This window comes from Equus asinus, chromosome 9 (assembly GCF_041296235.1).
Source record: "Equus asinus isolate D_3611 breed Donkey chromosome 9, EquAss-T2T_v2, whole genome shotgun sequence".
NCBI classification, from domain to species: Eukaryota; Metazoa; Chordata; class Mammalia; order Perissodactyla; family Equidae; genus Equus; species Equus asinus.
The window spans coordinates 87672911-87694178 of record NC_091798.1 but is presented as its reverse complement, the minus strand read 5'-3'; the positions used below and the strand labels follow the sequence as shown (position 1 = coordinate 87694178).

The 21268-nt window shown below is 40.1% G+C and overlaps 1 protein-coding gene across 2 annotated transcripts in view; it reads right to left on the bottom strand.

Moving 5' to 3' along the window:
- Nucleotides 1–21268, bottom strand: part of ACOT12 (acyl-CoA thioesterase 12) — a 47028-nt gene that overhangs the window by 20474 nt on the left and 5286 nt on the right. Inside the window, exons 2-5 of one of the 2 annotated variants that reach the window (XM_044777911.2) lie at nucleotides 14140–14209; nucleotides 8835–8895; nucleotides 5384–5485; nucleotides 2362–2497 (exon numbers count right to left, since the gene is read on the bottom strand). In XM_044777911.2, coding sequence (XP_044633846.2) covers nucleotides 2362–2497; nucleotides 5384–5485; nucleotides 8835–8895; nucleotides 14140–14209 — 369 coding nt within the window. The remainder of the gene's footprint in view (nucleotides 1–2361; nucleotides 2498–5383; nucleotides 5486–8834; nucleotides 8896–14139; nucleotides 14210–21268) is intronic. The other variant, XM_070517856.1, reaches the window with a different exon arrangement.

Sequence of the window (21268 nt, the reverse complement as noted above, 5' to 3'; positions counted from 1 at the left end):
GCTGGTCTGGATGGCACTTTGAGACCCCATTCAACGCTTCAGTTTCCCGAAAGCAGAGGCTCTGAAATAGCCAAGCTGCTCTAAGAGCTGTGGTGGCCACCATATCTCTCACCATCTACATCTCCTGCAGAGGACAACCCTCAGGCTGTCAGGGCTGGGAGGCTGGGGTCTCTACTACCTTCACCATCCACGGCATCCTGATGTGCCGTGGATGGTGCTTTAACAAAGCCTAGTGTCAAGAACGTTTAATTTGGAGGCGACTATGACAGAGAGGTTATAGTCAGCTGTTCCCCATCCAATGACATGGTGTCATCGGAATGTCTCCCTTTCCATATCTGATTTATTGCACTCATGCTTCCACTAATTCTGCTCTTGCCAAGGTCACCAATGATTTCCCTATTCCTAATCCGGTCAACTGTGTTTATTCTCCACTTCCTGGAACACAGCTGACCACTCGTTCTTTCCTGTAACTCTACTCCCTTGCCTTGTGACACTACTCTCTCCAGTTCTCCATGTACCCCTCCCGCCAGTCCCTCCGGCTCTCCTTTGTAGATTCATCTTCCTCCTCTGATCATCTCTTAGATGGCCGTGTTCCACATGTTCTATCTCTGGGCCACCACCCTTGTGGCCCCGTGAACCCTCTCTGGGTGACTGCATGTACCATCTTTGTTTGAATTAACATCTGTAAACTGTTGTTTCTCAGATTTACTCTCCCCAGCCCCGGTCTCATGCTCTGGTTATTCCCCAGGCAGGTTCATCATCCACCTCATCAGAACACCCCCTCCCCTGGCCCCCATATTCATCATCTTAGTCCATGCTACCACTATTAATTAACTAGTTGCTCAACCAGAACCCTGAGAGTTATGCTAGACTCCTTCTGCTTCCTCACCCTTCTCCGCATATCAGTGACCTCATTCTGCTCATTTTACCCCTGTACTTTTTCTGACTCCTTCCCTCCTCTCTCCCCCACTATCATTGCCTCGTGCAGCCACTCCTCACCTCTTGCTGGTCTCCCTCCCTCTACCCAGAGTGACCATATTAAATGCAAATCTAACCATACAACAACCCTGCTCAAATCTTCACTGGCTTTCATCAAGGACAGAAGAAACGTCAAGCCTCTTAGCATGGCCTAAGGGAGCCTCCAGGACACAGACTTACCTTTTTGTACCCTGCCAACTTCCACTCTGAATTTTCTCTAGTCATGCTCTTGTTCTTATGGTTCAGCTATTTCATTACTTTAGTGAAATGCATTTGTAATATATTTTTTGGTACCGAGACCATCTTTACAAAAGGATGCACTCTTCTCAGCACAGCAATTTAATGACGAAGTCTTCATTTCCTTAAAAAATAACTTGGTAATGGGCATTGTCTTTTAAAAGGTCAGCAATAAATAGAAGCCTTTGAAAAATTCTTTTCCAACCCAGAGGTCCTCTGTGGGGTGGTCCCTGGACCATGGTGATGTCACATGGGGCAGAATAAAGCGCATGCAATCCATGACCCCTGCCTGTGCGCACCTCTCCCCTCTGGTCTCTGTGTGCCCTCTTCCTCCTTCCCCTCTTGCCACATTCTTATTCTGATTTTCCTTCCTCTTCCTCCTGAGTCTGCCTCCAGAACCCAGCGGAGCTGGACTTGGCTGAGGCTCCCTGCCCTCCTGGCAGTGGGGACACAGGGCTCCGGTTGGATCTCTCCACTGTCCCCCTCACCCACTTGGCTCTCCTTCACAGGTCATCTCCCCTGGGGCTGCAGGAGATGGGGGCAGACAGAAGGAAGGGCAGAGGAGGGGCAAGGCAGCCCTCTTTGCCCTGCCATTCTGGCCTCACGAGGCCTGACAGAGCCAGGAAATCTCTGCAGAGAACTAAGGAACTTTGACCCATCAAACAGGGTTACTGTGGAAGAACCAGGAAACAGGAGATGAAACTTACTGCTTCCATTCACATCCCCTGCGATCTTTAGCAAGGCTCTTCACAGCTCAGAGTTTCAGTTTCCTTTTCTGTCAAGATTAATGCAGCTCAGATGAAATAACAGATGAGAAACTGCTCCGTGAACTATGAAGTACCAGATGGATGTATGGCATTGTCATTCCTCATTCACTGATCCTTACTGAGCACACACATACTAGTAAGGACTGCCTGGTCCCGGTTGCCCTTCTCTCCCGTCTCCTCCCCTGGAGATCCTTCAATTTAAACAGGTCTTAGATGTCAGAGGTTATATTCTGAATGGCCAGCCCATTCCTTCTCCAGCCACTGGGTTTGTTGGACCAGGACTGAATCGTGGTCATAAGGTGAAATAAGTGTGCTCTAAGAAGACCCCTTCACTTGTCATAGTCATATAACTAAAGTTCCTACAAGTAGACTTACTGACCGTCAAACCTGCTACTTTCCTTCATCAAGTTTTTAAAGGTATCTTCATGTTGTAATCGAACTTTCCTTCTCTCAGAGGCCAGGTTATGTTGCACATGATCTTGTTCAGTTAGAAGCGTGACTGGTTTTAAATGAATCTAGAGAAAGAAAAACATTTATCTTTCATTGCCTTGTTAAATTATAAAAGCACAACATGAATTTTGCAAAAACAAATGACATGGTACACTGTTTTCTAACTCAAAGTAAATGGAGCATTTGTGGATGTTTTTGCACACATATTATTTTGACTAAATGTTTTTTCTTAAAATATTTTTAAACTAAAAAATCAAATAGGCTTAATTACTTCTTCATATAATATGTGTTTAAAGTGCTTTCCAAATATTAATTTTCCCTGAATTTTAAAATTTTCAACAGAACTATAAAACAAGAAATTCTTCAAATTAATGAATGAGAAGAGGGACTTTGACTCCACTGAATTCTTACCGAAAACCGTTCTCTACCTTCTGCAAAATTAAGACATCAGAGGGAGGGAATAAAGATGTTCTAGAGAAAGCTATCACGTACCAAGAGATAATCCCAGTTTGGAAATTTCATCACATGGTGAAAACATTATCCATTAAGCAAAGAGAAAGAATCAATGTGTCAGAATAAAGCTTTAACTGACCTCCAGAAACCCAGAAATATGATGCAACAGAACCAAGAGCTCAAGCTCCTCCCGAAATGCCGGACTGCTGGCCCGTGTGTCCAAGAGTCACCTTGCAGCCACACTGGGGCAGCTCCACGCTTATTTCCGTGACACCAAAGGCTGGGGCTGACCCTTGGCCCAGATATGGATGAAATAGCTAGAGATTTGTAATCTGCTGCTTAAAGCACAACTCCCCTGGTCTGTGTAGGACTTGTCTGGTGTGTGTAGGACTATGCAGACTGAGAGCTCGCCCTGGTTTAACACACGGCCTGGTTTTAGTTATGTGACCAACGGGGTATAAAAGACCACTTGGCAAACTTGTGCCTTGGCTCTCCAGTCCACTGGTGAAGTACATTTGTGTGACTGAAGAGGACCCTGGGAGCTACGCCTGGACGTCTTGAACTTCTCTGATGTCTGCCTGAGCTTTCTTTCTCCTGTGTACCATCTCCTTCGGCTTTAGTTAGGCCTTTCCTGAGCACGCCTTATGGGGTCTTGAGAGTCCTTCAATGATCTGGCCTACGCCTCGTTCATCATGTCCCGTCTCATCCTGGAATAAACTCACTTTGGACACAGATCCAGGTGAGGCTGTCGGTTCAAACCAAACCACTGATTTTTCACGGCTCCCTTCATGATGTGCTACTGAACAAGAATGATACTAACTGGAACATCATTAGTTCTTCAGGCTCAGCAGAGACTGGACTGAAGTGTGACTATTGTATTCCAATTCCAGGACTCCCTGAAGTTGGAGTGAGAAGCCTGAAGGTGGCGGGGGGGGGGGGGGGCGGGAATAAATCATGGCCCTCATTTTCTCTTCTCTGTGAAGGAATAGGAAGGTGAGGTAGACTCCTTTCTGCTGCTTTCTCTCAGATATAAGAACTCTGCACCCACCCTGTATGCTGTCATTCCCAAGAGTTTGGAGATTTGGGGGGATTCCAGGAACAACAAAATGGGTGGCAAGAGCTATTTCAAAGTCTTAGATTTTAGTGAAGGTAGAATCCCTGGGATACATTGTCAAAGTACAGATTCCAGGTTCCAATATGAGTGATTCTTTTTTTTTTCTCTTGCTGAGGAAGACTTGCCCTGAGCTAACATCTGCTACCAATCCTCCTCTTTTTGTATGCGAGCCACCGCCACAGCATGGCCACTGACAGACGAGTGGCGTAGGTCTGTGCCCAGGAACCAAACCCAGGCTGCCGAAGTGGGATGTGCTGAACTTAACCACTAGGCCACTGGGGCTGGACCCTTATATAAGTGATTCTAATTTAGTAGGTCTGAGATACAGCCCAGAAAGTTGCATTTTTATAATATACTAGCCGATATGAACTTCAGTTTGAAAAACAATCCCCTTGGGCAATGTGAATCTGCCTTGTGGCTTGTTTAATATTGGGCAGAGAATGGGAGAAGTGTCCCAGTGCACAAAACTCTGCAGGGACACCTGCCCCCCAGGCACCATGGAGGGCTAGCTGAGCCACGGCCCCTCACTGAGCCTCCAGGCCCTTCCGGGGAGTAGCTGGCGAGTGCCACTCTGCAGTTACCTCTGTTGGGTGCAGTGAAAACAGTGCTTTGTCCTGGCTCTAGAGCTGGAAGCAGCCTGAGGAAGAATACTTCTGCAGAGTGAGAAGCATTCCTTGCTGCTTCAAAGTGGAGCTAGGAGAAGCCACTGCGCCCACCTCTGGGGCGATCCTTGGAGTGAATAGTTTAAGTTCTAAACTGAATTATTTCATTTGAAAATGCTTAGACTAAATGGGGACCCTCCTCCAGGCACCCTGACCCTAAAAAGAAAAGCCGAGAGATGATAATGAGTAAATCCCCAGCAGACTCCTTGCCGGGCATGCACACCAGGCCAACATATTTCTTTAAGGGTGTTTTTACCCCAAATGCCCTGGAGCTTATTTCTAAACTTCAATAACTCAGAAACGTTGACATTCTTCCTTCAGGTATGAAAAAATGGTTGGACCATTACATGCAGCTGCTAGCTAAATTGCTCTTGCTGTTTTTTAAAAAAATTTTTAACTCAATTTTGAGTTAGATAACCACACAAAAAAAGAACTAAACCAGTAGGCAATATTTTTAAGGAACTGATATGACCTTCAGATCATTTAAAACACAATGTTTCTTTCCTCTTTCACAAACTGGCTACATCTCTTCTTTCCAAGGTACTTAATAGTATGATATTACCACAGAACAAAGCTTTTATGATAAATATTGGGGAATAACAAATCTTGGGAAAGCATATCTCATGGTAACAAGAAATGTCCATTTTCTGTAACGATTCTGCTACATTTGTTAACATGACCCTGAATTACATGCTAGATACCTCTTCGCACAGAAAGTTTACCTTTTCCTTTCCAGCTGGTTTGGCTACAAATGTAGAGAAAGCCACACTCACAAGTTTCTCAACGCCAGTGAACACGTCCTGTACTACAACCTTGATGCTGATCTAAAATGAAAAAAACAAATAAATAACCTTTCAGCCATCCAGATAACAGATGAGACCGTGGCATTCAAAACTCAGCTATGCACTTCACCATTCTCTTCTTTTGTTTTTTGAATAAAACCAGCATTTTAGTTTACTTTTAAGCATTACTGTTCTTTCCATCATGTTCTCTAAAATTGGAAAAATCACCTTTCTGATTATAGAAACGTATATATTTATCATGGAAATTTGGTAATTTCCAATTACCATTTAATTGGAAATATAAAAAGAGGTAAATGATTAAATTGAATCTGACTGTCCAGAGTAAATATTATCAGTAATTCCACCACCCAGATTAATAATTATTAACCTTTAGGTGAATTTTCTTCCAGTTTTATATGTATATATGAAATGTATATATATATGTCCATACATATGTGTGTATACACATAATATTATCATAGTGTATTAAGTTTTATAATTTTTTAAAAACTGAAATTATGTGATAAGCATTTTCTAATCCAATTATTGCTAAATATGCTTTCGAAAACAAGGTATTAATGAATGCCTCATAGCTTATCAGAGAGATGCACCATAATGTTTTTTAATCTTTAGTCTCTGAGTTTTATAATCAACTTAACATGGACAAAATTATATCATGTTATTTGCAGCTTTGTTTCCTTTTTCAGGAGTTCATTTTTTCAGGAATAGCAAGACGGTGGCTGAGACACTTTATAGTGACACTGCAACGGCCTGGATTTCCCCGTGTGGGGAGCTCTGAAGCTCCCGGAGATCACGTTCTGCAGGAGTGTTGGTAAACTCAGGAACCTGTCATTAGATTTCGGCTAATACACACTTTCCCCACACATCCCAGATAAGTTACATGATTTTCTTGGACTAATGGGCAACCTCAGGCATCTTAGTTCAGCCCTATGTTATCAACGATAAAGAATATCTATTTCTACATCTTTACCAAGTACATCATGTACAAAAATAATCAACAATTCACAATTCATTTTAAATCACTTAACTTATAAATGCAAATTAGTATTTGCATGGTAAAACCTAAGGTGATTAACCAAATTTAAACCATCCATTCTCAACTCCAACAACTCTCAACCTGACAGTTTTCCACTTTCAGAGAACTAGGCAGATGAAAAACAGAATAAAACAACTAACAGTGAAAACAAAGCAACAGTTCTGGAGAGTTAAAACAAGTTCTGACCATTATCTTCTATTAGAAGAGCTCACTTGGTTATGTACGATGACCAAATGTCTCAAAGACACATGCCAGGGGGGATTTCGCCTTGTATCATGAGAGAGCAGGTCAGATTGGAATGACACCCTGTGAAAACAAGTGGAAAACTGGACCAAGTGTATGAAGCAACTATTTCCACACACAGGACAGCAGGCAACGCAGAACTGTGATCCCCGAGGGAAAGGAATGACGGACTGGAGCACCTGAATTTCCCAGGGTCCCAGCCTGAAGGCAATTCCCAGACTAAGGCCAAGGAGAGGAAAGTGAATCTAAAATCTCACCGAATTGAGGAGGCAGAAATCAAGGAGATCAAGGCAGCTGAGAGAGTACCAGAGATAAGGGAGCTACAAAAGGAAAGAATTCCAGAAACATGCATACTGTCCAGTTGAGTGTTTGGGTCGATACCAGTCTGAGGATGCATAGGATGGAAGCTCAAAGGCCAGACAAGAACAACTTCTGAGGAAGAAGCAATTCCTGGGGAGCTGTAATGTGAACAATTCCAAGAGCTCACACAGAGCTGGGGATCTTCGGAGTTCCCTCCACCCAGACCTCGCTGAGTACACAGCATTCCTAGAGCCCAGAGAAGACCCCAACTTAGAAGAGGAGCTAAATTAGCCTCAGTTGAGACCAGCATTTACTTTCCTTGGGATCAGAAATCTGTGCTTCCAAACTCACCAGGCTTTCTTTTCTTGTCTTAGTTTTTAGTCAAACTTCCCTTGGAAATTCTACCTTGTCTCAGGGAATAGGAGGACAAGGAGAAAAGAAAAGGAACTTTTACCTATGCTTGGGCTAAATATAAAGGAGAGGGCCAGCCCTCAGGAAAGAGGCCAAGCCCAGAGACTACTGTGTGGAAAGGTGAGAGCCCCACAGTTGAGAAATCAGAGTCTGGAGATAGCATCACAAATGTCACTGACAGAGTTCTTGTATCCACAAGCTTTTATTTCCTTCCTGGTTTCTTCAAGTGTTCTGTATTCTGAACAAAGCAACAGATGAGACTGTTCATATGGACACTGTTCATGCAGACACTGGGGGAAAGGGACTGAATCAGGGTAAAGCATCGCCATAGTCGTGGTTATTGCAAAAGTAGTTCCGTTATGGGTTGAAAAGTGTCCCTCACCAAATCCAGTACCTCAGAAGGTGACCTTATTTGAAAATAGGGTTTAATTAGTTAAGGGGGTGGACCCCAATCCAATATAACTGATGTCCTCACGAAAAGGGGAAATTTGGACACAGACACATGCACAGGGAGAACACCATGTGAAGAAGAAGGCAGAGACCGGGGTGGTGCAGCAGAAGCCAAGAAATGCCAAAAAATGCCAGCAAACCACCAGAAATTAGGAGGGAGGATTGGGGCAGATTCTCTCTCAGCTCTCAGAAGGAAGCAACCCTACCGACACCTTGCTTTAGGACTTCGAGCCTCCAGAACCGTGAGACAATAAATGTCTGTTGCTTAAGCCCCCCCAGGCTGTGGTCCTTTGTTACGGCGGCCCCAGAAAACGGATGTAAGTCCCTCCGTGTCTTCCGTGCCCAGGGATCAAAGGGACTGCTGACCACCTAGAAGCTGCAATATGGGATCCAGTACCGTAACTTCTCTCCTGCTGGTTTAACCTGGTAGAGACTTCAGAAGCCCTCGAGAATGTTGTATTCACAACCAAGGCAAGGAAAAGAGAACCAAGTGGATGCAGAAGAAAAATCTCCTAAACTGCTCTTCTTACTGAAGGCCAGTCGCTCTGCCTTTCAAAACCTAGTTAATTACGGGGCTAGTTTCCATTGGGGGGTGAGGAAATGGAGAACAAGTAGAGTCAGGATCATTAGGAAATAAAACCCATGCCTTTCAAAGATCCGAGAGAGAGAGCCCTTCTCCCCCGCATGGTCACTGTCTGTGTAGCCTTCTATGAAGAAATAGCGCACTGCATCGCATTTAACTTTAATAACAGAGCCAACTGGGAAACACGGGCTCCTTATATCTACCTGTGAGCTTGACTCCAGGTTCAAGGGCCTTCTGAAACCCAGAGTCTCATGAACTCCAAACTATTCCAAGGCCTCCTCTGCTGCCCTCTGTACACAATGAAAAGATGAACACCAACAGGCAGAAGAAAGGGCAGGGTCTCTTACCTCCATGCTTGTGCTGAACGCTCTAGTAACTTTTGCTTTGATGGTGATAACTTGTCCAACTCTAGTTAAAAAAAAAAAAAGTTCTCAGTAATCCTAGCACATCCCATTTCAGATTAAAGATTTGGTTGAATGCATGTGCCACAGATCAGTTCTACCTTATCATGCTGCTAATGTTTGTGCGTGAAAATCTCAGGTTAATAACAAAAAAACCACTAAAAACAGATGCCAATCATTGTAAACCACACATAGGTTAGCTGACTACCTCTATTTAAACAGAAAAGGGACTTTGCAAAGATGGTGTGCAAAATGACTTCCAAATCCGCAACAGATTCTTGGCTCTGATTATCATGGCCGTTTCCTTAAGGGAGGTTCAAACAGATAAACAAGCAAACCTATACAACTGATATTTATTTTAAAATGTTAGTTAGTAAATAAATGGATAAACATACAAACAAGCAAGCAAGCAGACTGATCAGCTTCCCTAGGTCTACATGGGCCCTCAGTGCTGCTAGATGATCCATTCACGCCCCATGATTACTTGAACTCTGGTCATGTAACCCGAAGTCCTTCCAAAGCTTTTGTGTTCCAGGTCCTTCAATCTGCTCTGATCCCTTCACCTTAGTGGAAGACAAGGGGCTACCCAATATGAGCTCCTCAGTTTTCTCCTCTGCTTTCCAAATTGAACTATAGTCTCACTGTTCTCACTCCTCTTTCGGAGGAAGAAAGACAGCTCTCTTCCAGACTTCTCTCTTTACCTGTGTCCTTGGTCCCATCCCCACTACTTCCCCTCCCCCACCATCTGCTGGCTCAGTCAGCTCTTTCCTCTTTTGCACCCTCGCTCTAGGCGCCTTCCCTGACTCCTTATCAGGCTAGGGAAATGGCTAAGGCTTCTCCTTTCTAAAAATCTTTCTCTCAAGCCTATTCTATCTCAAGCTTTTCCTCTTCTCCTTCATATACAAGCTTCCTAAAATAATCATTTCTTTTTCGAACTCATGCATTTAACAAATGTTTACGTAGTTATGGCTAGTCTTGGCATTAAGCTAAGACCTCAGGAAATAGTGACGAACATGACAAGGTCGCTGACTTCAAGGAGACCAGTCTTCACTTGGGACACCAGGATGTAAACAGATGAAATGGAATGCCAAGCAATTTTTTAAAAAAGAAGAAGAGACTGAGTATTCCGACAGCACCCAGGAGAAGTGACTAATTTGGAAAGTCAGGGAAGGAGTCACAGAAGAGGCGACATTTGAGATAGGTCTTCAAAGATAAGGATTTTGCCAGGTGCAGAAGTTTGGCAGTTTCGTCTCCCATTCCCTTCTCGGCCACTCGAACCTAGCTATTGCCGCCACAGCTTAGTCCTGATCTCTCCAGAATCACTTCCTAACAGCTAAATCCAACATCTCAACTCATTTAACAGCACCAACAAACCTCTTTCTTCACGAAATTTCTCTTCTCTTCACTTCTAAAACACTGATTCTCTCTTCATTCTCACTTTCCCTCACTAATTTCTCTTCCTTAATCCATCCCTCAAGTGTAGACATGTCCTAAAGTCCTGTCCTTTGTTCTATTCTCTTCTCACTTCACCCTCCTCCCAGAAGACCTAGTTTTCTTCCATGGTCCGATCATCTTTACAGAGGTGGCTCTCCAATCCACCTCTTTAGCCTGGACCTCATTCTTGAAACTCAGAGCCACATTTTCAAACTTCTCTCAGCAAATTCAACTAATAGTTACAGTGGCTCCACTAGGCTCAGTGTTAACTGATCGCACACCCGTTACCTAATTTAATCTAATCCCCACAGTTAGTACATGCAAACCCAAACAAATTTCCTTTTTTCCCTTAAATTTGTTCCTCCTAGACTTTCTGGCTCTGTTTGGTAAAGTTTCTAGGAGAGATTACCAGTAATGGTACCACGCAGGTTAGAGTCCCTCTTCAAAGCTACTGTGGTACTTGGTACTCACATCCTACTAAAATCTTATGCCCCCTGCCTGTCAGACTTTGAGGAGGAGAAGCATCTGCCATTTTTCTTTGTCTTTTTTGTGAACTCTGACCTACCTTTAAGAGTAGAAAAATTCCGCAGGACTTGGTTCTTCACCAAACCAAATTCCACACTGACCTGTCAAATGAATGGAATCACTAAAATCCCAACTAAATACAACCAATTTCATAGCGTGGCATTCAAGGCCTTCTGTTACCCAGCCCTGGTCCACCGCTAGGACATCATCTCTCTACAGAACGGGCTTCTCCTGAGCACTCCCTGCTCCTTCTTACCTCGGGGCTTAGACTCTCACAGGTCCCTTGTCTTGTGAACACCTTTTCCTATTCACCAGAGGAAAATCTATACCTCATTTAAGGCCCACATTAAATGCTACCTCTATCATGAATTCTCACTGATTCTCCAGTCAAAATGTACCTTTTAACTACCTCACAGAACTGAGTTTATATCTCACCCTAGGCATGCATGTTATCACGCTTTCTATTCCGATGATTATGTATTTGTCTGACTCTCTCACCAGACTGACCGACCACCACATTTGGAATTGTGCCATAATCATTCCCATATCCTACTGAGCCTAGAATACTTTTTGTATAAGCAATAGATATTTGTGAATTTAAAAAATGTCTAATATGGCTTGTAACCAAACTATATGGCTTTCTATACATGTCTTTCGATTTTCTTCTTTTATGGTACAGGTGCCATATAAAAAATACAAGAAGTTCCCTTTCCATGACGTTAGTGGCCACAAATCCTTTCCGATGACACAAACATGAAATGGTACACAATGGCACAACTACATATCAATGATGAGGTTACTAGTTAAGACTAAGTTACAGAATTTAGGATTGGAAAGTACATAGTAGATATTTTATTACAATATACTATTGGCGTTCCTAAGTTTAATAATGGTGCTTTAATCTAACCCCAAATAAGTTTGGATTTGCAGTAATTTGTAATTTTGCTGAGATACAAACACATGTCAACTTTTCTACTTCAGGGAAAATCACATAGTAGTATGTGAGCTTAAGCAATGGACCTTTATCTACTTCTACAAGATTCTAGAATGTCAAGGGCTCTTTCAGTGACACTGCAGCCGCCTGTGAGAATAAGCATGGAGAAATGTTCAATAAAAGTTGCTGATCACAAAGACAGAAGCAGTGGTTTGGGGAAAGCATTGGATTAAGCATCAGAAGATGCTGGCTCTCGGCGCCTTCTGTCCTCCTCCGGCTGGCTCTGGGCATTAGATCTCATCAGTACAAAGAGAAGATTGGGCTGAGCTTTAAAGGTCTCTCTGTGCTTATGATTCTAATTCCTGCCAAAAATTTCTTTTGAGTTGGCTTTGAAGAAGTAATTTCTTTTTTTGCATGTTGTTTTACTTAATTTAACTTTGTTTGCATATAAATATAAATGCCAAATAGAGAACTCTAAGCAGCAAGGTTGGAGAGATGAACTGGGCATCTCATTGAACAAAAGTACTTAGAGGTTGAAAACTGGTGGCAACTGCCCCATCGTCCTTGAGAACCATCCCGGCCCAGAAACAGATGACCTTTCTCTTTCTTTCTCTTGTAAGTTATGTTCATGTCTTTAAAGGATCAATATAATCAGCATTAAAAAAAAACACCAAAGGGATACAAACATAAAATCAAAGAAATTAAGTAAACCATATAATCCTAATTTATTACAGGTATTAGTATGAACTCTTTAAAAAACACATAATTTCTAATTCTGTCCACTGAAAAAGCCTAGAAATAATGACCAACCCTATATTAATGAGCACCTTCTCTGTCCAGATTGTGATCTCTACTTATCATTTCTTTTGAAGAAATGTCTGATTCTACGTCTGTGTGAGGAACGTAAATGATTAGCCCATTTTGTCATACCAGAAAATAAGGGAGTTGTCAAAGGCTTCTAACTTGGGTTTATGTCCAAAGGACTTAGGAACCGAACTGAAGAAGGTCCCACTGTCCAAAGATGGGGCAGTTTGAGCACCCACAAGAATAATCACATCAAAATGTAAATGCATTGTATATGTTAAAATCCATGGGTTCATAATGATGCTAAATAAAAGGGAAGAATTAAGCCTGTCTTTCCTGGACAAACTCTACCTCAGGCTAACCAAGTAATTAATGAGATAAAGGGTCTCTGGACACAACTATTTCAGAAAATAAAAGAAGAAGAAATGATATAATTAGCACATTACCATTTTACCAATATCCAATGAAATAATGGTTCTAGGTAAAGATCATTAGACCTCATGTGCTCTTGACAGGAACTAGTTTTAGTAAAATATCAAACATTCATCAGATCAACTTTTAGATGCAACTATCAGTTTATAAGAAATACAAAGGACAGGTGAACACATTAAACAGGGATATAACGAGCAAATACAGCACGTAGCAAACTCTGCAGGACAAATGACCAGATTTCTTTAAAAAATCATTGCAAGAGAAAAGAAGGAAGGGAAAATTATAGGTTAAAAGACATATCAATCATATTGGATCCTGATTCAATAACCAATTGTTTAAATTAAAAATACATTTTTTGAGACCATTGGGAATAATAATTTCTCATAATGGTATTGTGATTGTTATTATGTTTTCCAAAAGAGCCCTTATCTTTTAGAAATGTATACTGAAATATTCACAGAAGATGCCTGGGATTTGCTTCAAATAATCCAGGTGTGTGTGTGGGGGGGTGGGGGGTGGGGGATGGAGCGGTATTGATAAAACAGGAGGGTCCAAGAGTCGATTATTATTGTAGGTAGGTGATGGGTCCTTGGGAGCACACTGTGCTATTCTCTCTACTTTTGTGTATGTTTGAAATGTTTGTATACCCTGAAATTTTCTACAATAAGAGATAGTAAAGCACATATACACTCCCATATATTAAATGTTTTTCATAATTTAACATTTCTACTCAGATGAATTAATGTTTATTCAACAACCTAATGATGAAATTCACCATCATAGAGATACTTACTGTCATTAATTATTCTTCTAGTCAAGGAAGGAGCCCTTAAGAATCAGCTTTTAACAATCCTGCTATGCTTTATACCAGAATGCATCTAATGCTGAGAGATATTTCTCAACAAAGTCAGGACTGTGCATTTATTCTTGAGTGTTTACTAAAAGTAGGTCCTGCAATTATTTCTTTTACTGATTTATATTAGGTCCAATGTTATTTATTTTACCAACAAATTGGTAAATTGGATCAGTGACTCCAAATGAATAAGCTTAGGTGCCACAAATACAAGTTGCAGACGAACCAAGAAACCCAGGAGAAAGGTGTGATAGGGCAATGCCACTTACCTAGCTGTCTCCTCAAACTGTATGTCATCCACCGAGGCTGTAACGCAGGAAACCCCAGCATGTTTTTCAGCTTCAAAAAACAGGTAAAAATGTGCTGCATGAGTAGTTATGTCTGAATATTTCAGCATAAGGGGACAGGGACAATCCTTAAGTGGATTCATTCTAGTAACTCATCCTCTCGTTCAGTATAGGACCACGGTGCTCACACTTCCGGATGATCTGGATCAAAAATAGTTCCTTTGCTCTAGAAGCTACATTTCTACTGCCTGGAAATTACTGTACTTTCTTGTAAGTTTTAACTCACACTGTTTATTATTTGAAATTCAACACCAATACCCAGCATATCTAGCTATTTAAGTAGCAATCTTAGTAATTTGGTGCCAACTTTAAATATTTTGTCACGTACTATCCTTCTTTTGTTTTAAAAATAATGCATCAAAGCTGTATCCATTATCCCACATAACCAGTCACTGAATATATTTAAACCACTTCACCAGTGGTCTGAGCATGGGAGACCCTGAGATCATATCCCAATCAGAGAGGAATTTCTCTGGGCATCAGAGAAGTAGAGACGGGCACAGAGCAGGTATTTAGTCAATATTTATTATTTATTATTACCAAATTCACCAGGCATTAATTATGTTGCAGGAGGAGAGTATTGAGTAGGGTGGAGAGCAATTAGGGAGGAGCTCCAGTTAGTTCCATGTCTGCATTTAATTTGTTGAGATTTTTTTCTGATTGTTGGTTTTACTTTATACACAAATATCAGAATTTATTCTCTTTGGGAAAAATTTTGACATGTGCTTCTGCCAGAACTTGGTTTTGAGGAACAGTCAACTAAAACCCAAACAGGTTACATTGGCCTTTAAAGAACTTCTAACCCCATTTTAATTTTGGAGACTTCACTCCTGAAAAAAAGGAAAGACAGTGAATTATGCTGAATTTGGATTCTTTGTGTGTAGTGGATTACTTTAACTGCAATAGATATTAATTGATAGTCCCAGGTAAAGAGAGAGAAGAAAAAACTCCAAAGCCCTCCTCCCTATGATCTGATTCTGTAGAAAATTCTGGTCTTACTAGTTGGAAATAACTGTTCTTCCAAACATGCACGTAACATAAACTAAGTTACCAGAAAATGAGCCACAGCAGAACTCTGTGTGTGAGTGAAGGAGTGGGAGGACCGGCTCCCCAGCTTTAAAGTTCAGTGAGAGGAAGAGAACATAAAAGTATGGGACTTTAGAAACACTCAAGGTGGGCTCAATTTAATTCAGCGTCTCAAACATTTGTTACGTACCCACTGATTTCCAGACACTGAGCTGAATCAGCCCTATCTTTCAACAAGTCTACTCAGCAGCAGCTAGAGATCCAGCCATAGTCAGCGCCCTTCTCGAGGTTAAGACTTCCAGAGAACTACTGGATCCTTGCAAACACGTGCTGTAAAACATTGACTACCGAGTACCTCACAGACATTCGTTTAGTTACCTGACATGAGGGAATGGGATGTTGAGCTTATTAAACTATTCTTGTTAATAAAGTGTTACCAGGTATACCAACATGAGTTACCAATTTTGAATGGTTTAAATGATAACTAAAGTGCAATAACCAATAAAAGACAATATTTATCGTGTATTTTGGGTATCCACTATGTGTATATAGCACTATACTAGACTGCATTAGGGATCAGGAAGAAACAATCATAATAGTTGCCATTTATTAACCATTTGTTATTGGCCAGGCCCTGAGGTAAGTATTTATGCACGTCAATTACATAAGGTTGGTACTATTATTAGTTCTATTTTACATGAGGAAATTTAGGCTGAGAAAGATTAAATACATTGTTCTAACTAGTGATTTTGACTACAGAAGCAATAGGAACTCAGAAAAGACAAGACCAACCAAGGAACGCTCCCCAGAGAAGTATTTGGCCAAATATGGTCTTCAGAGGCTCATTAGTGAAGGTTTACACTACAGATTTCCAAGGGCCATTAAATTAAAAAGAAAAAATAAAAATATGGGAACCAACATAGGGTCACATTTTTACAGGTGAGTATATGTGATTGTTTTCTTTTTACAAGCATGTTAGGCATGAATTCAACAGGACCAGCTTGTTTTGGTTCTTGATTTCGATTGTCCTTCATACGATGCCAACAAAAGTGGAGAAACCCTAAAGCTATTTCTGATTTCCTGGGGAAGCTGAGAGAAGCTGAGGAAGAGTCGCAGACTAGCCAAGTTGTTGTAATCCAGATATGAGATGATGGTTGATAAAAATGGTGGAACTTCCATTCATTCATTCCTTTAACCAATACTGACTGAGTAGCTGTGCTATGCCAGCCTCTGCATAATGTGCTGGAAATATATAACAGCCACGATCCCTGTTCTTATGGAGTCTAGTGGAGGGATTAATTAAATGAATACATAATAACAAAATGAGTTAAGCACTATGAAGAAAACATGGATTTTACGAGAGTCTGTAACTGAGGAACCAGACCTAGGTGGGATGTCAGGGAAGGCTTCCACATAGAGGGGATACTCGAGCTGAGATCTGAAGGATGAGTGGAAGTAAAATGCATGTGTTGGGAGGGGGAGCAGAGGAAAGGCGAGCATGCTGAACAGAAGGAACAATGACTACAAAGCTCCTGATGAATGTCTTTGTGGCTAAAATTCAGAAAGCAAGAAGGAGAGTGGGTAAGATAAGGCTGAAGGGAAGGCTAAGAATGGACTATGCACAGCACCTTGAAGCTCTTGGTTGACGATTTTATATTTACTATTATTATTAAAGATATTGTTCCACTATCTTCTGGACTCCATTGTTTCCAATGAGGTCAGTGGTAATTCTAATCATCGATCTCCTATATATAGCATAGTGTTTTTCTCTGCCTGATTTCAAGATTTTGTTTTCACCATAATTTAACTATGATGTATCTAGCTGTGGTTTTCTTTGTATTAAGCTTGCTTGGTGTTCAATGTCTTCTTGAACCTGTAAATTTTTGTCTTTCACCATATTTAGGAAAATTTCAGTCATTATTTCTTCAAATATTTGGTTTTTCTCATCTCTTTTGAAACTCCAATTACATGTGTGTTATACCTTTTGACTTTTTTTCCCACAAATCTCTGATACTTTGTTCACTTTTAAAATTCCTTTTCCCCGTCTGTTCTTCAGATTGGATCATTTTTATCGATCCATCTTTATGTTTACTCTTTTTTTTTACTGAAGTCATAACAGTTTATAATGTGAAATTTCGGTTGTATGTTATTATTTGTCAGTCACCATATAAATGAGCCCTTTCATGCCTTGTGCCCACCCCCCAACCCTTTTCCCCACTAGTAACCACTAAACTGTTCTCTTTGTCCATGTGTTAGTTTATTTTCCATACATGAGTGAAATCATACAATGTTCGTCTTTCTCTGTCTGGCTTATTTTGCTTAACATAATACCCTCAAAGTCCATCCATATTGTTTTGAATGGGACGATTTTGTCTTTTTTTATGAATGAGTAGTATTCCATTGTACATATATACCACATCTTCTTTATCCAATCAATCTTCTTTATCCATTCATCAGTCCATGGGCACTTGGGTTGCTTCCATTTCTTGACTATAGTGAATAAAGCTGCAATGAACCTAGGGGTGCATAAGTCTCTTTGAATTGTTGATTTCAAATTCTTTGGATAAATAACCAGTAGTGGGATAGCTGGGTCATATGGTATTTCTATTTTTAATTTTTTTGAGAAGTCTCCACACTGTTTTACATAGTGGCTGTATCAGTTTGCATTCCCACCAGCAGTGTATGAGGGTTCCCTTTTCTGCACATCCTCTCCAACATCTGTTATTTTTTGTTCTGGTGATTATAGCAATTCTAATAGGTGTAACGTGATAGTTAGTGTAGTTCTAATTTGCATTTCCCTGATGACTAGTGATGTTGAACATCTTTTCATGCCTATTGGCCATCTGTATATATTCTTTGGAAAAATGTCTGCTCATATCCTTTGCCCATTTTTTCATCAGGTTGTTGTTGTTTTTTTGTTGTTGTTCAGTTGTGTGAGTTGTTTATATATTTTGGAGCTTAACTGCTTGTTGGATATATGATTTGTAAATATTTTCTTCCAGTTGGTGGGTTGTCTTTTCATTTTGTTCCTGGTTTCCTTTGCCTTGCAGAAGCTCTGATGAAGTCCCACTTGTTTATTTTTTCTTTTGTTTCCCTTGCCCTAGTAGACATGGTATTCAAAAAGATCCTTCTAAGACTGATGTCAAAGAGTGTACAGACTATATTTTCTTCTAGGAGTTGTATGGTTTCAGGTCTTACTTTCAAGTCTTTGGTCTATTTTGAATTAATTTTTGTGTATGGCAAAAGACAATGGTCTACTTTCATTCTTTTGTATGTGGCTGTCTACTTTTCCCAACACCGTTTACTGAAGAGATTGTCATTTCTCCATTGTATGTTCTTAGCTCCTTTGTTGAAGATTAGCTGTCCATAGATGTGTGGTTTTATTTCTGGGCTTTCAATTCTGTTCCATTGATCTGTGGGTCTGTTTTTGCGCCAGCACCGTGCTGTTTTGATTATTATAGCTTTGTAGTATATTTTGAAGTCAGGGATTGTGATGCCACCAGCTTTGTTCTTTTTCCTTAGGAATGCTTTAGCTATTTGGGGTCTTTTGTTGTCCCATATGAATTTTAGGATTCTTTGTTATATTTTCATGAAGAATGTCATTGGGATTCTGATTGGGATTGCATTGAATCTGGATATTGCTTTAGATGGTGTGGACATTTTAACTATATTTATTCTCCCAATCCATGTGACTGGAATATCTTTCCTTTTCTTTATGTCATCATTGATTTCTTTCAATAATGTCTTATAGTTTTCATTGTTTAGGTCTTTCATCTCCTCCATTAAATTTATTCCTAGATATTTTATTCTTTTTGTTGCGATTGTAAATGGGATTGTATTCTTGAGTTCTCTGTTAGTTCGTTATTAGAGTATAGAAATTAAACTGATTTTTGTAAGTTGATTTTGTACCCTGCTACTTTTCTGTAGTTGTTGATTATTTCTAATAGCTTTCCAATGGATTCTTTAGAGTTTTCTTATATAAAATCATGTCATCTGCAAATAGCAAGAGTTTCACTTCTTCATTGCCTATTTGGACTCCTTTTCTTTCTTTTTCTTGCCTAATTGTTTTGGCCAAAACCTCCAGTACTATGTTGAATAGGAGTGGTGAGAGTGGGCACCCTTGTCTTGTTCCTGTTTTCAGAGGGATGGATTTCAGTTTTTCCCCATTGAGTATAATGTTGGCTGTGGGTTTGTTATACATGGCTTTTGTTATGTTGAGGTACTTTCCTTCTATACCCATTTTATTGAGAGTTTTTATCATAAATGGATATTGGATCTTGTCAAATGCTTTCTCTGCATCTACTGAGATGATCATGTGTTTTTATTCCTCATTTTGTTAATGTGGTGTATCACATTGATTGATTTGTGGATGTTGAACCATCCCTGTGAACCCGGTATAAATCCCACTTGATCATAGTGTATGATCTTTTAACATATTGCTGTACACAGTTTGCCAATATTTTCTTGAGGACTTTTGTATCTATGTTAGTCAGTGATAGTGGCTTGTAATTTTACTTCTTTGTGTTGTCCTTGTCTAGCTTTTGTATCAGGGTAATGGTAGCCTCATAGAATGTTAGGAAGTATTCCACATTCCTCAATATTTTGGAATAGTTTCAGAAGGATACATATTAAATCTTCTTTGAATGTTTTGTATAACTCTCCAGAGAATCCATCTGGTCCTGGATTTTTATCTTTTGGGAGGTTTTTGATTACTGTTTCAATCTGTTTACTTGTGATTGTTCTATTCAGATTCTCTATTTCTTCTTGATTCAGTTTTGGGAGGTTGTATGAGTCTAAGAATTTATCTATTTCTTCTAGATTGTCCAATTTGTTGGCATATAGATTTTCATGCTACTCTCTTATAATCCTTTGTATTTCTGTGGTATCTGTTGTAATTTCTCCTCTTTCGTCTCTAACTTTATTTGAGCCTTCTCTCTTTTTTTTCTTAGTGAGTCTGGCTAATGGCTTGTCAATTTTGTTTATCTTCTTAAAGAACCAGTTCTTTATTTCCTTGATCCTTTCTACTGTTTTTGTTTGTTTGTTTCAATTTCATTTATTTCTGCTCTTTTATTATATCCCTCCTTCGCTGACTTTGGGCTTTGTTTATTCTCCTTTTTCTAATTCTGTTAGGTGTAGTTTAAGATTGCTTGTTTGAGATTTTTGTGTTTGTTAAGGTGAACCTGTATTGCTATGAATTTCCCTCTTAGGACCACTTTTGCTGCATCCCATATGAGTTGGTATGGTGTATTTTCATTTGTCTCCAGATATTTTTTGATTTCTCCTTTAATTTATTCAATGATCTATTGGTTGTTTAGTGGCATGTTGTTTAGTCTCCACATATTTGTCACTTTCTCAGCTTTTTTCTTTTAGTTGATTTCTAGCTTGATAGCACTATGAAAGGAAAAGGTGCTTGATAAGATTTCAATCTTCTTAAATTTATTGAGGCTTGCCTTGTTTCCCAACGTATGGTCTATCCTCGAGAATGTCCCATGTGTACATGAGAAGAATGTATTTTCTGCTGTTTCTGGATGGAGTGTTCTATATATATCTATTAAGTCCATCTGGTCCAGGTTTTCATTTAAATCCACTATTTCCTTGTTGACTTTCTATCTGGATGATCTAGCCAGTGATCTAAGTGGGGTGTTAAGGTCCCCTACTATTATTGTGTTGTTGTTAATATCTCCTTTTAGGTTTGTTAACAATTGCTTTATGTACTTTGTGCTCCTGTGTTAGGTGCATATATATTTATAAGTGTTATGTCTTCTTGGTGGAGTGTCCCTTTGATCATTATATACTGCCCCTCTTTGTCTCTCATTGCCTGTTTTGTCTTGAAATCTACTCTGTCTGATATAAGTATGGGAATACCTGCTTTCTTTTGTTTGTCAGTGGCTTGGAGTTTTGTCTTCCATCCCTTCACTCTAAGCCTGCGTTTGTCTTTATATCTGAGATGTGTTCCTGGAGGCAGCATATTGTTGGGTCTTATTTTTTAATACATTCCACCACTCTGTGTCTTTTGGTTGGAGAA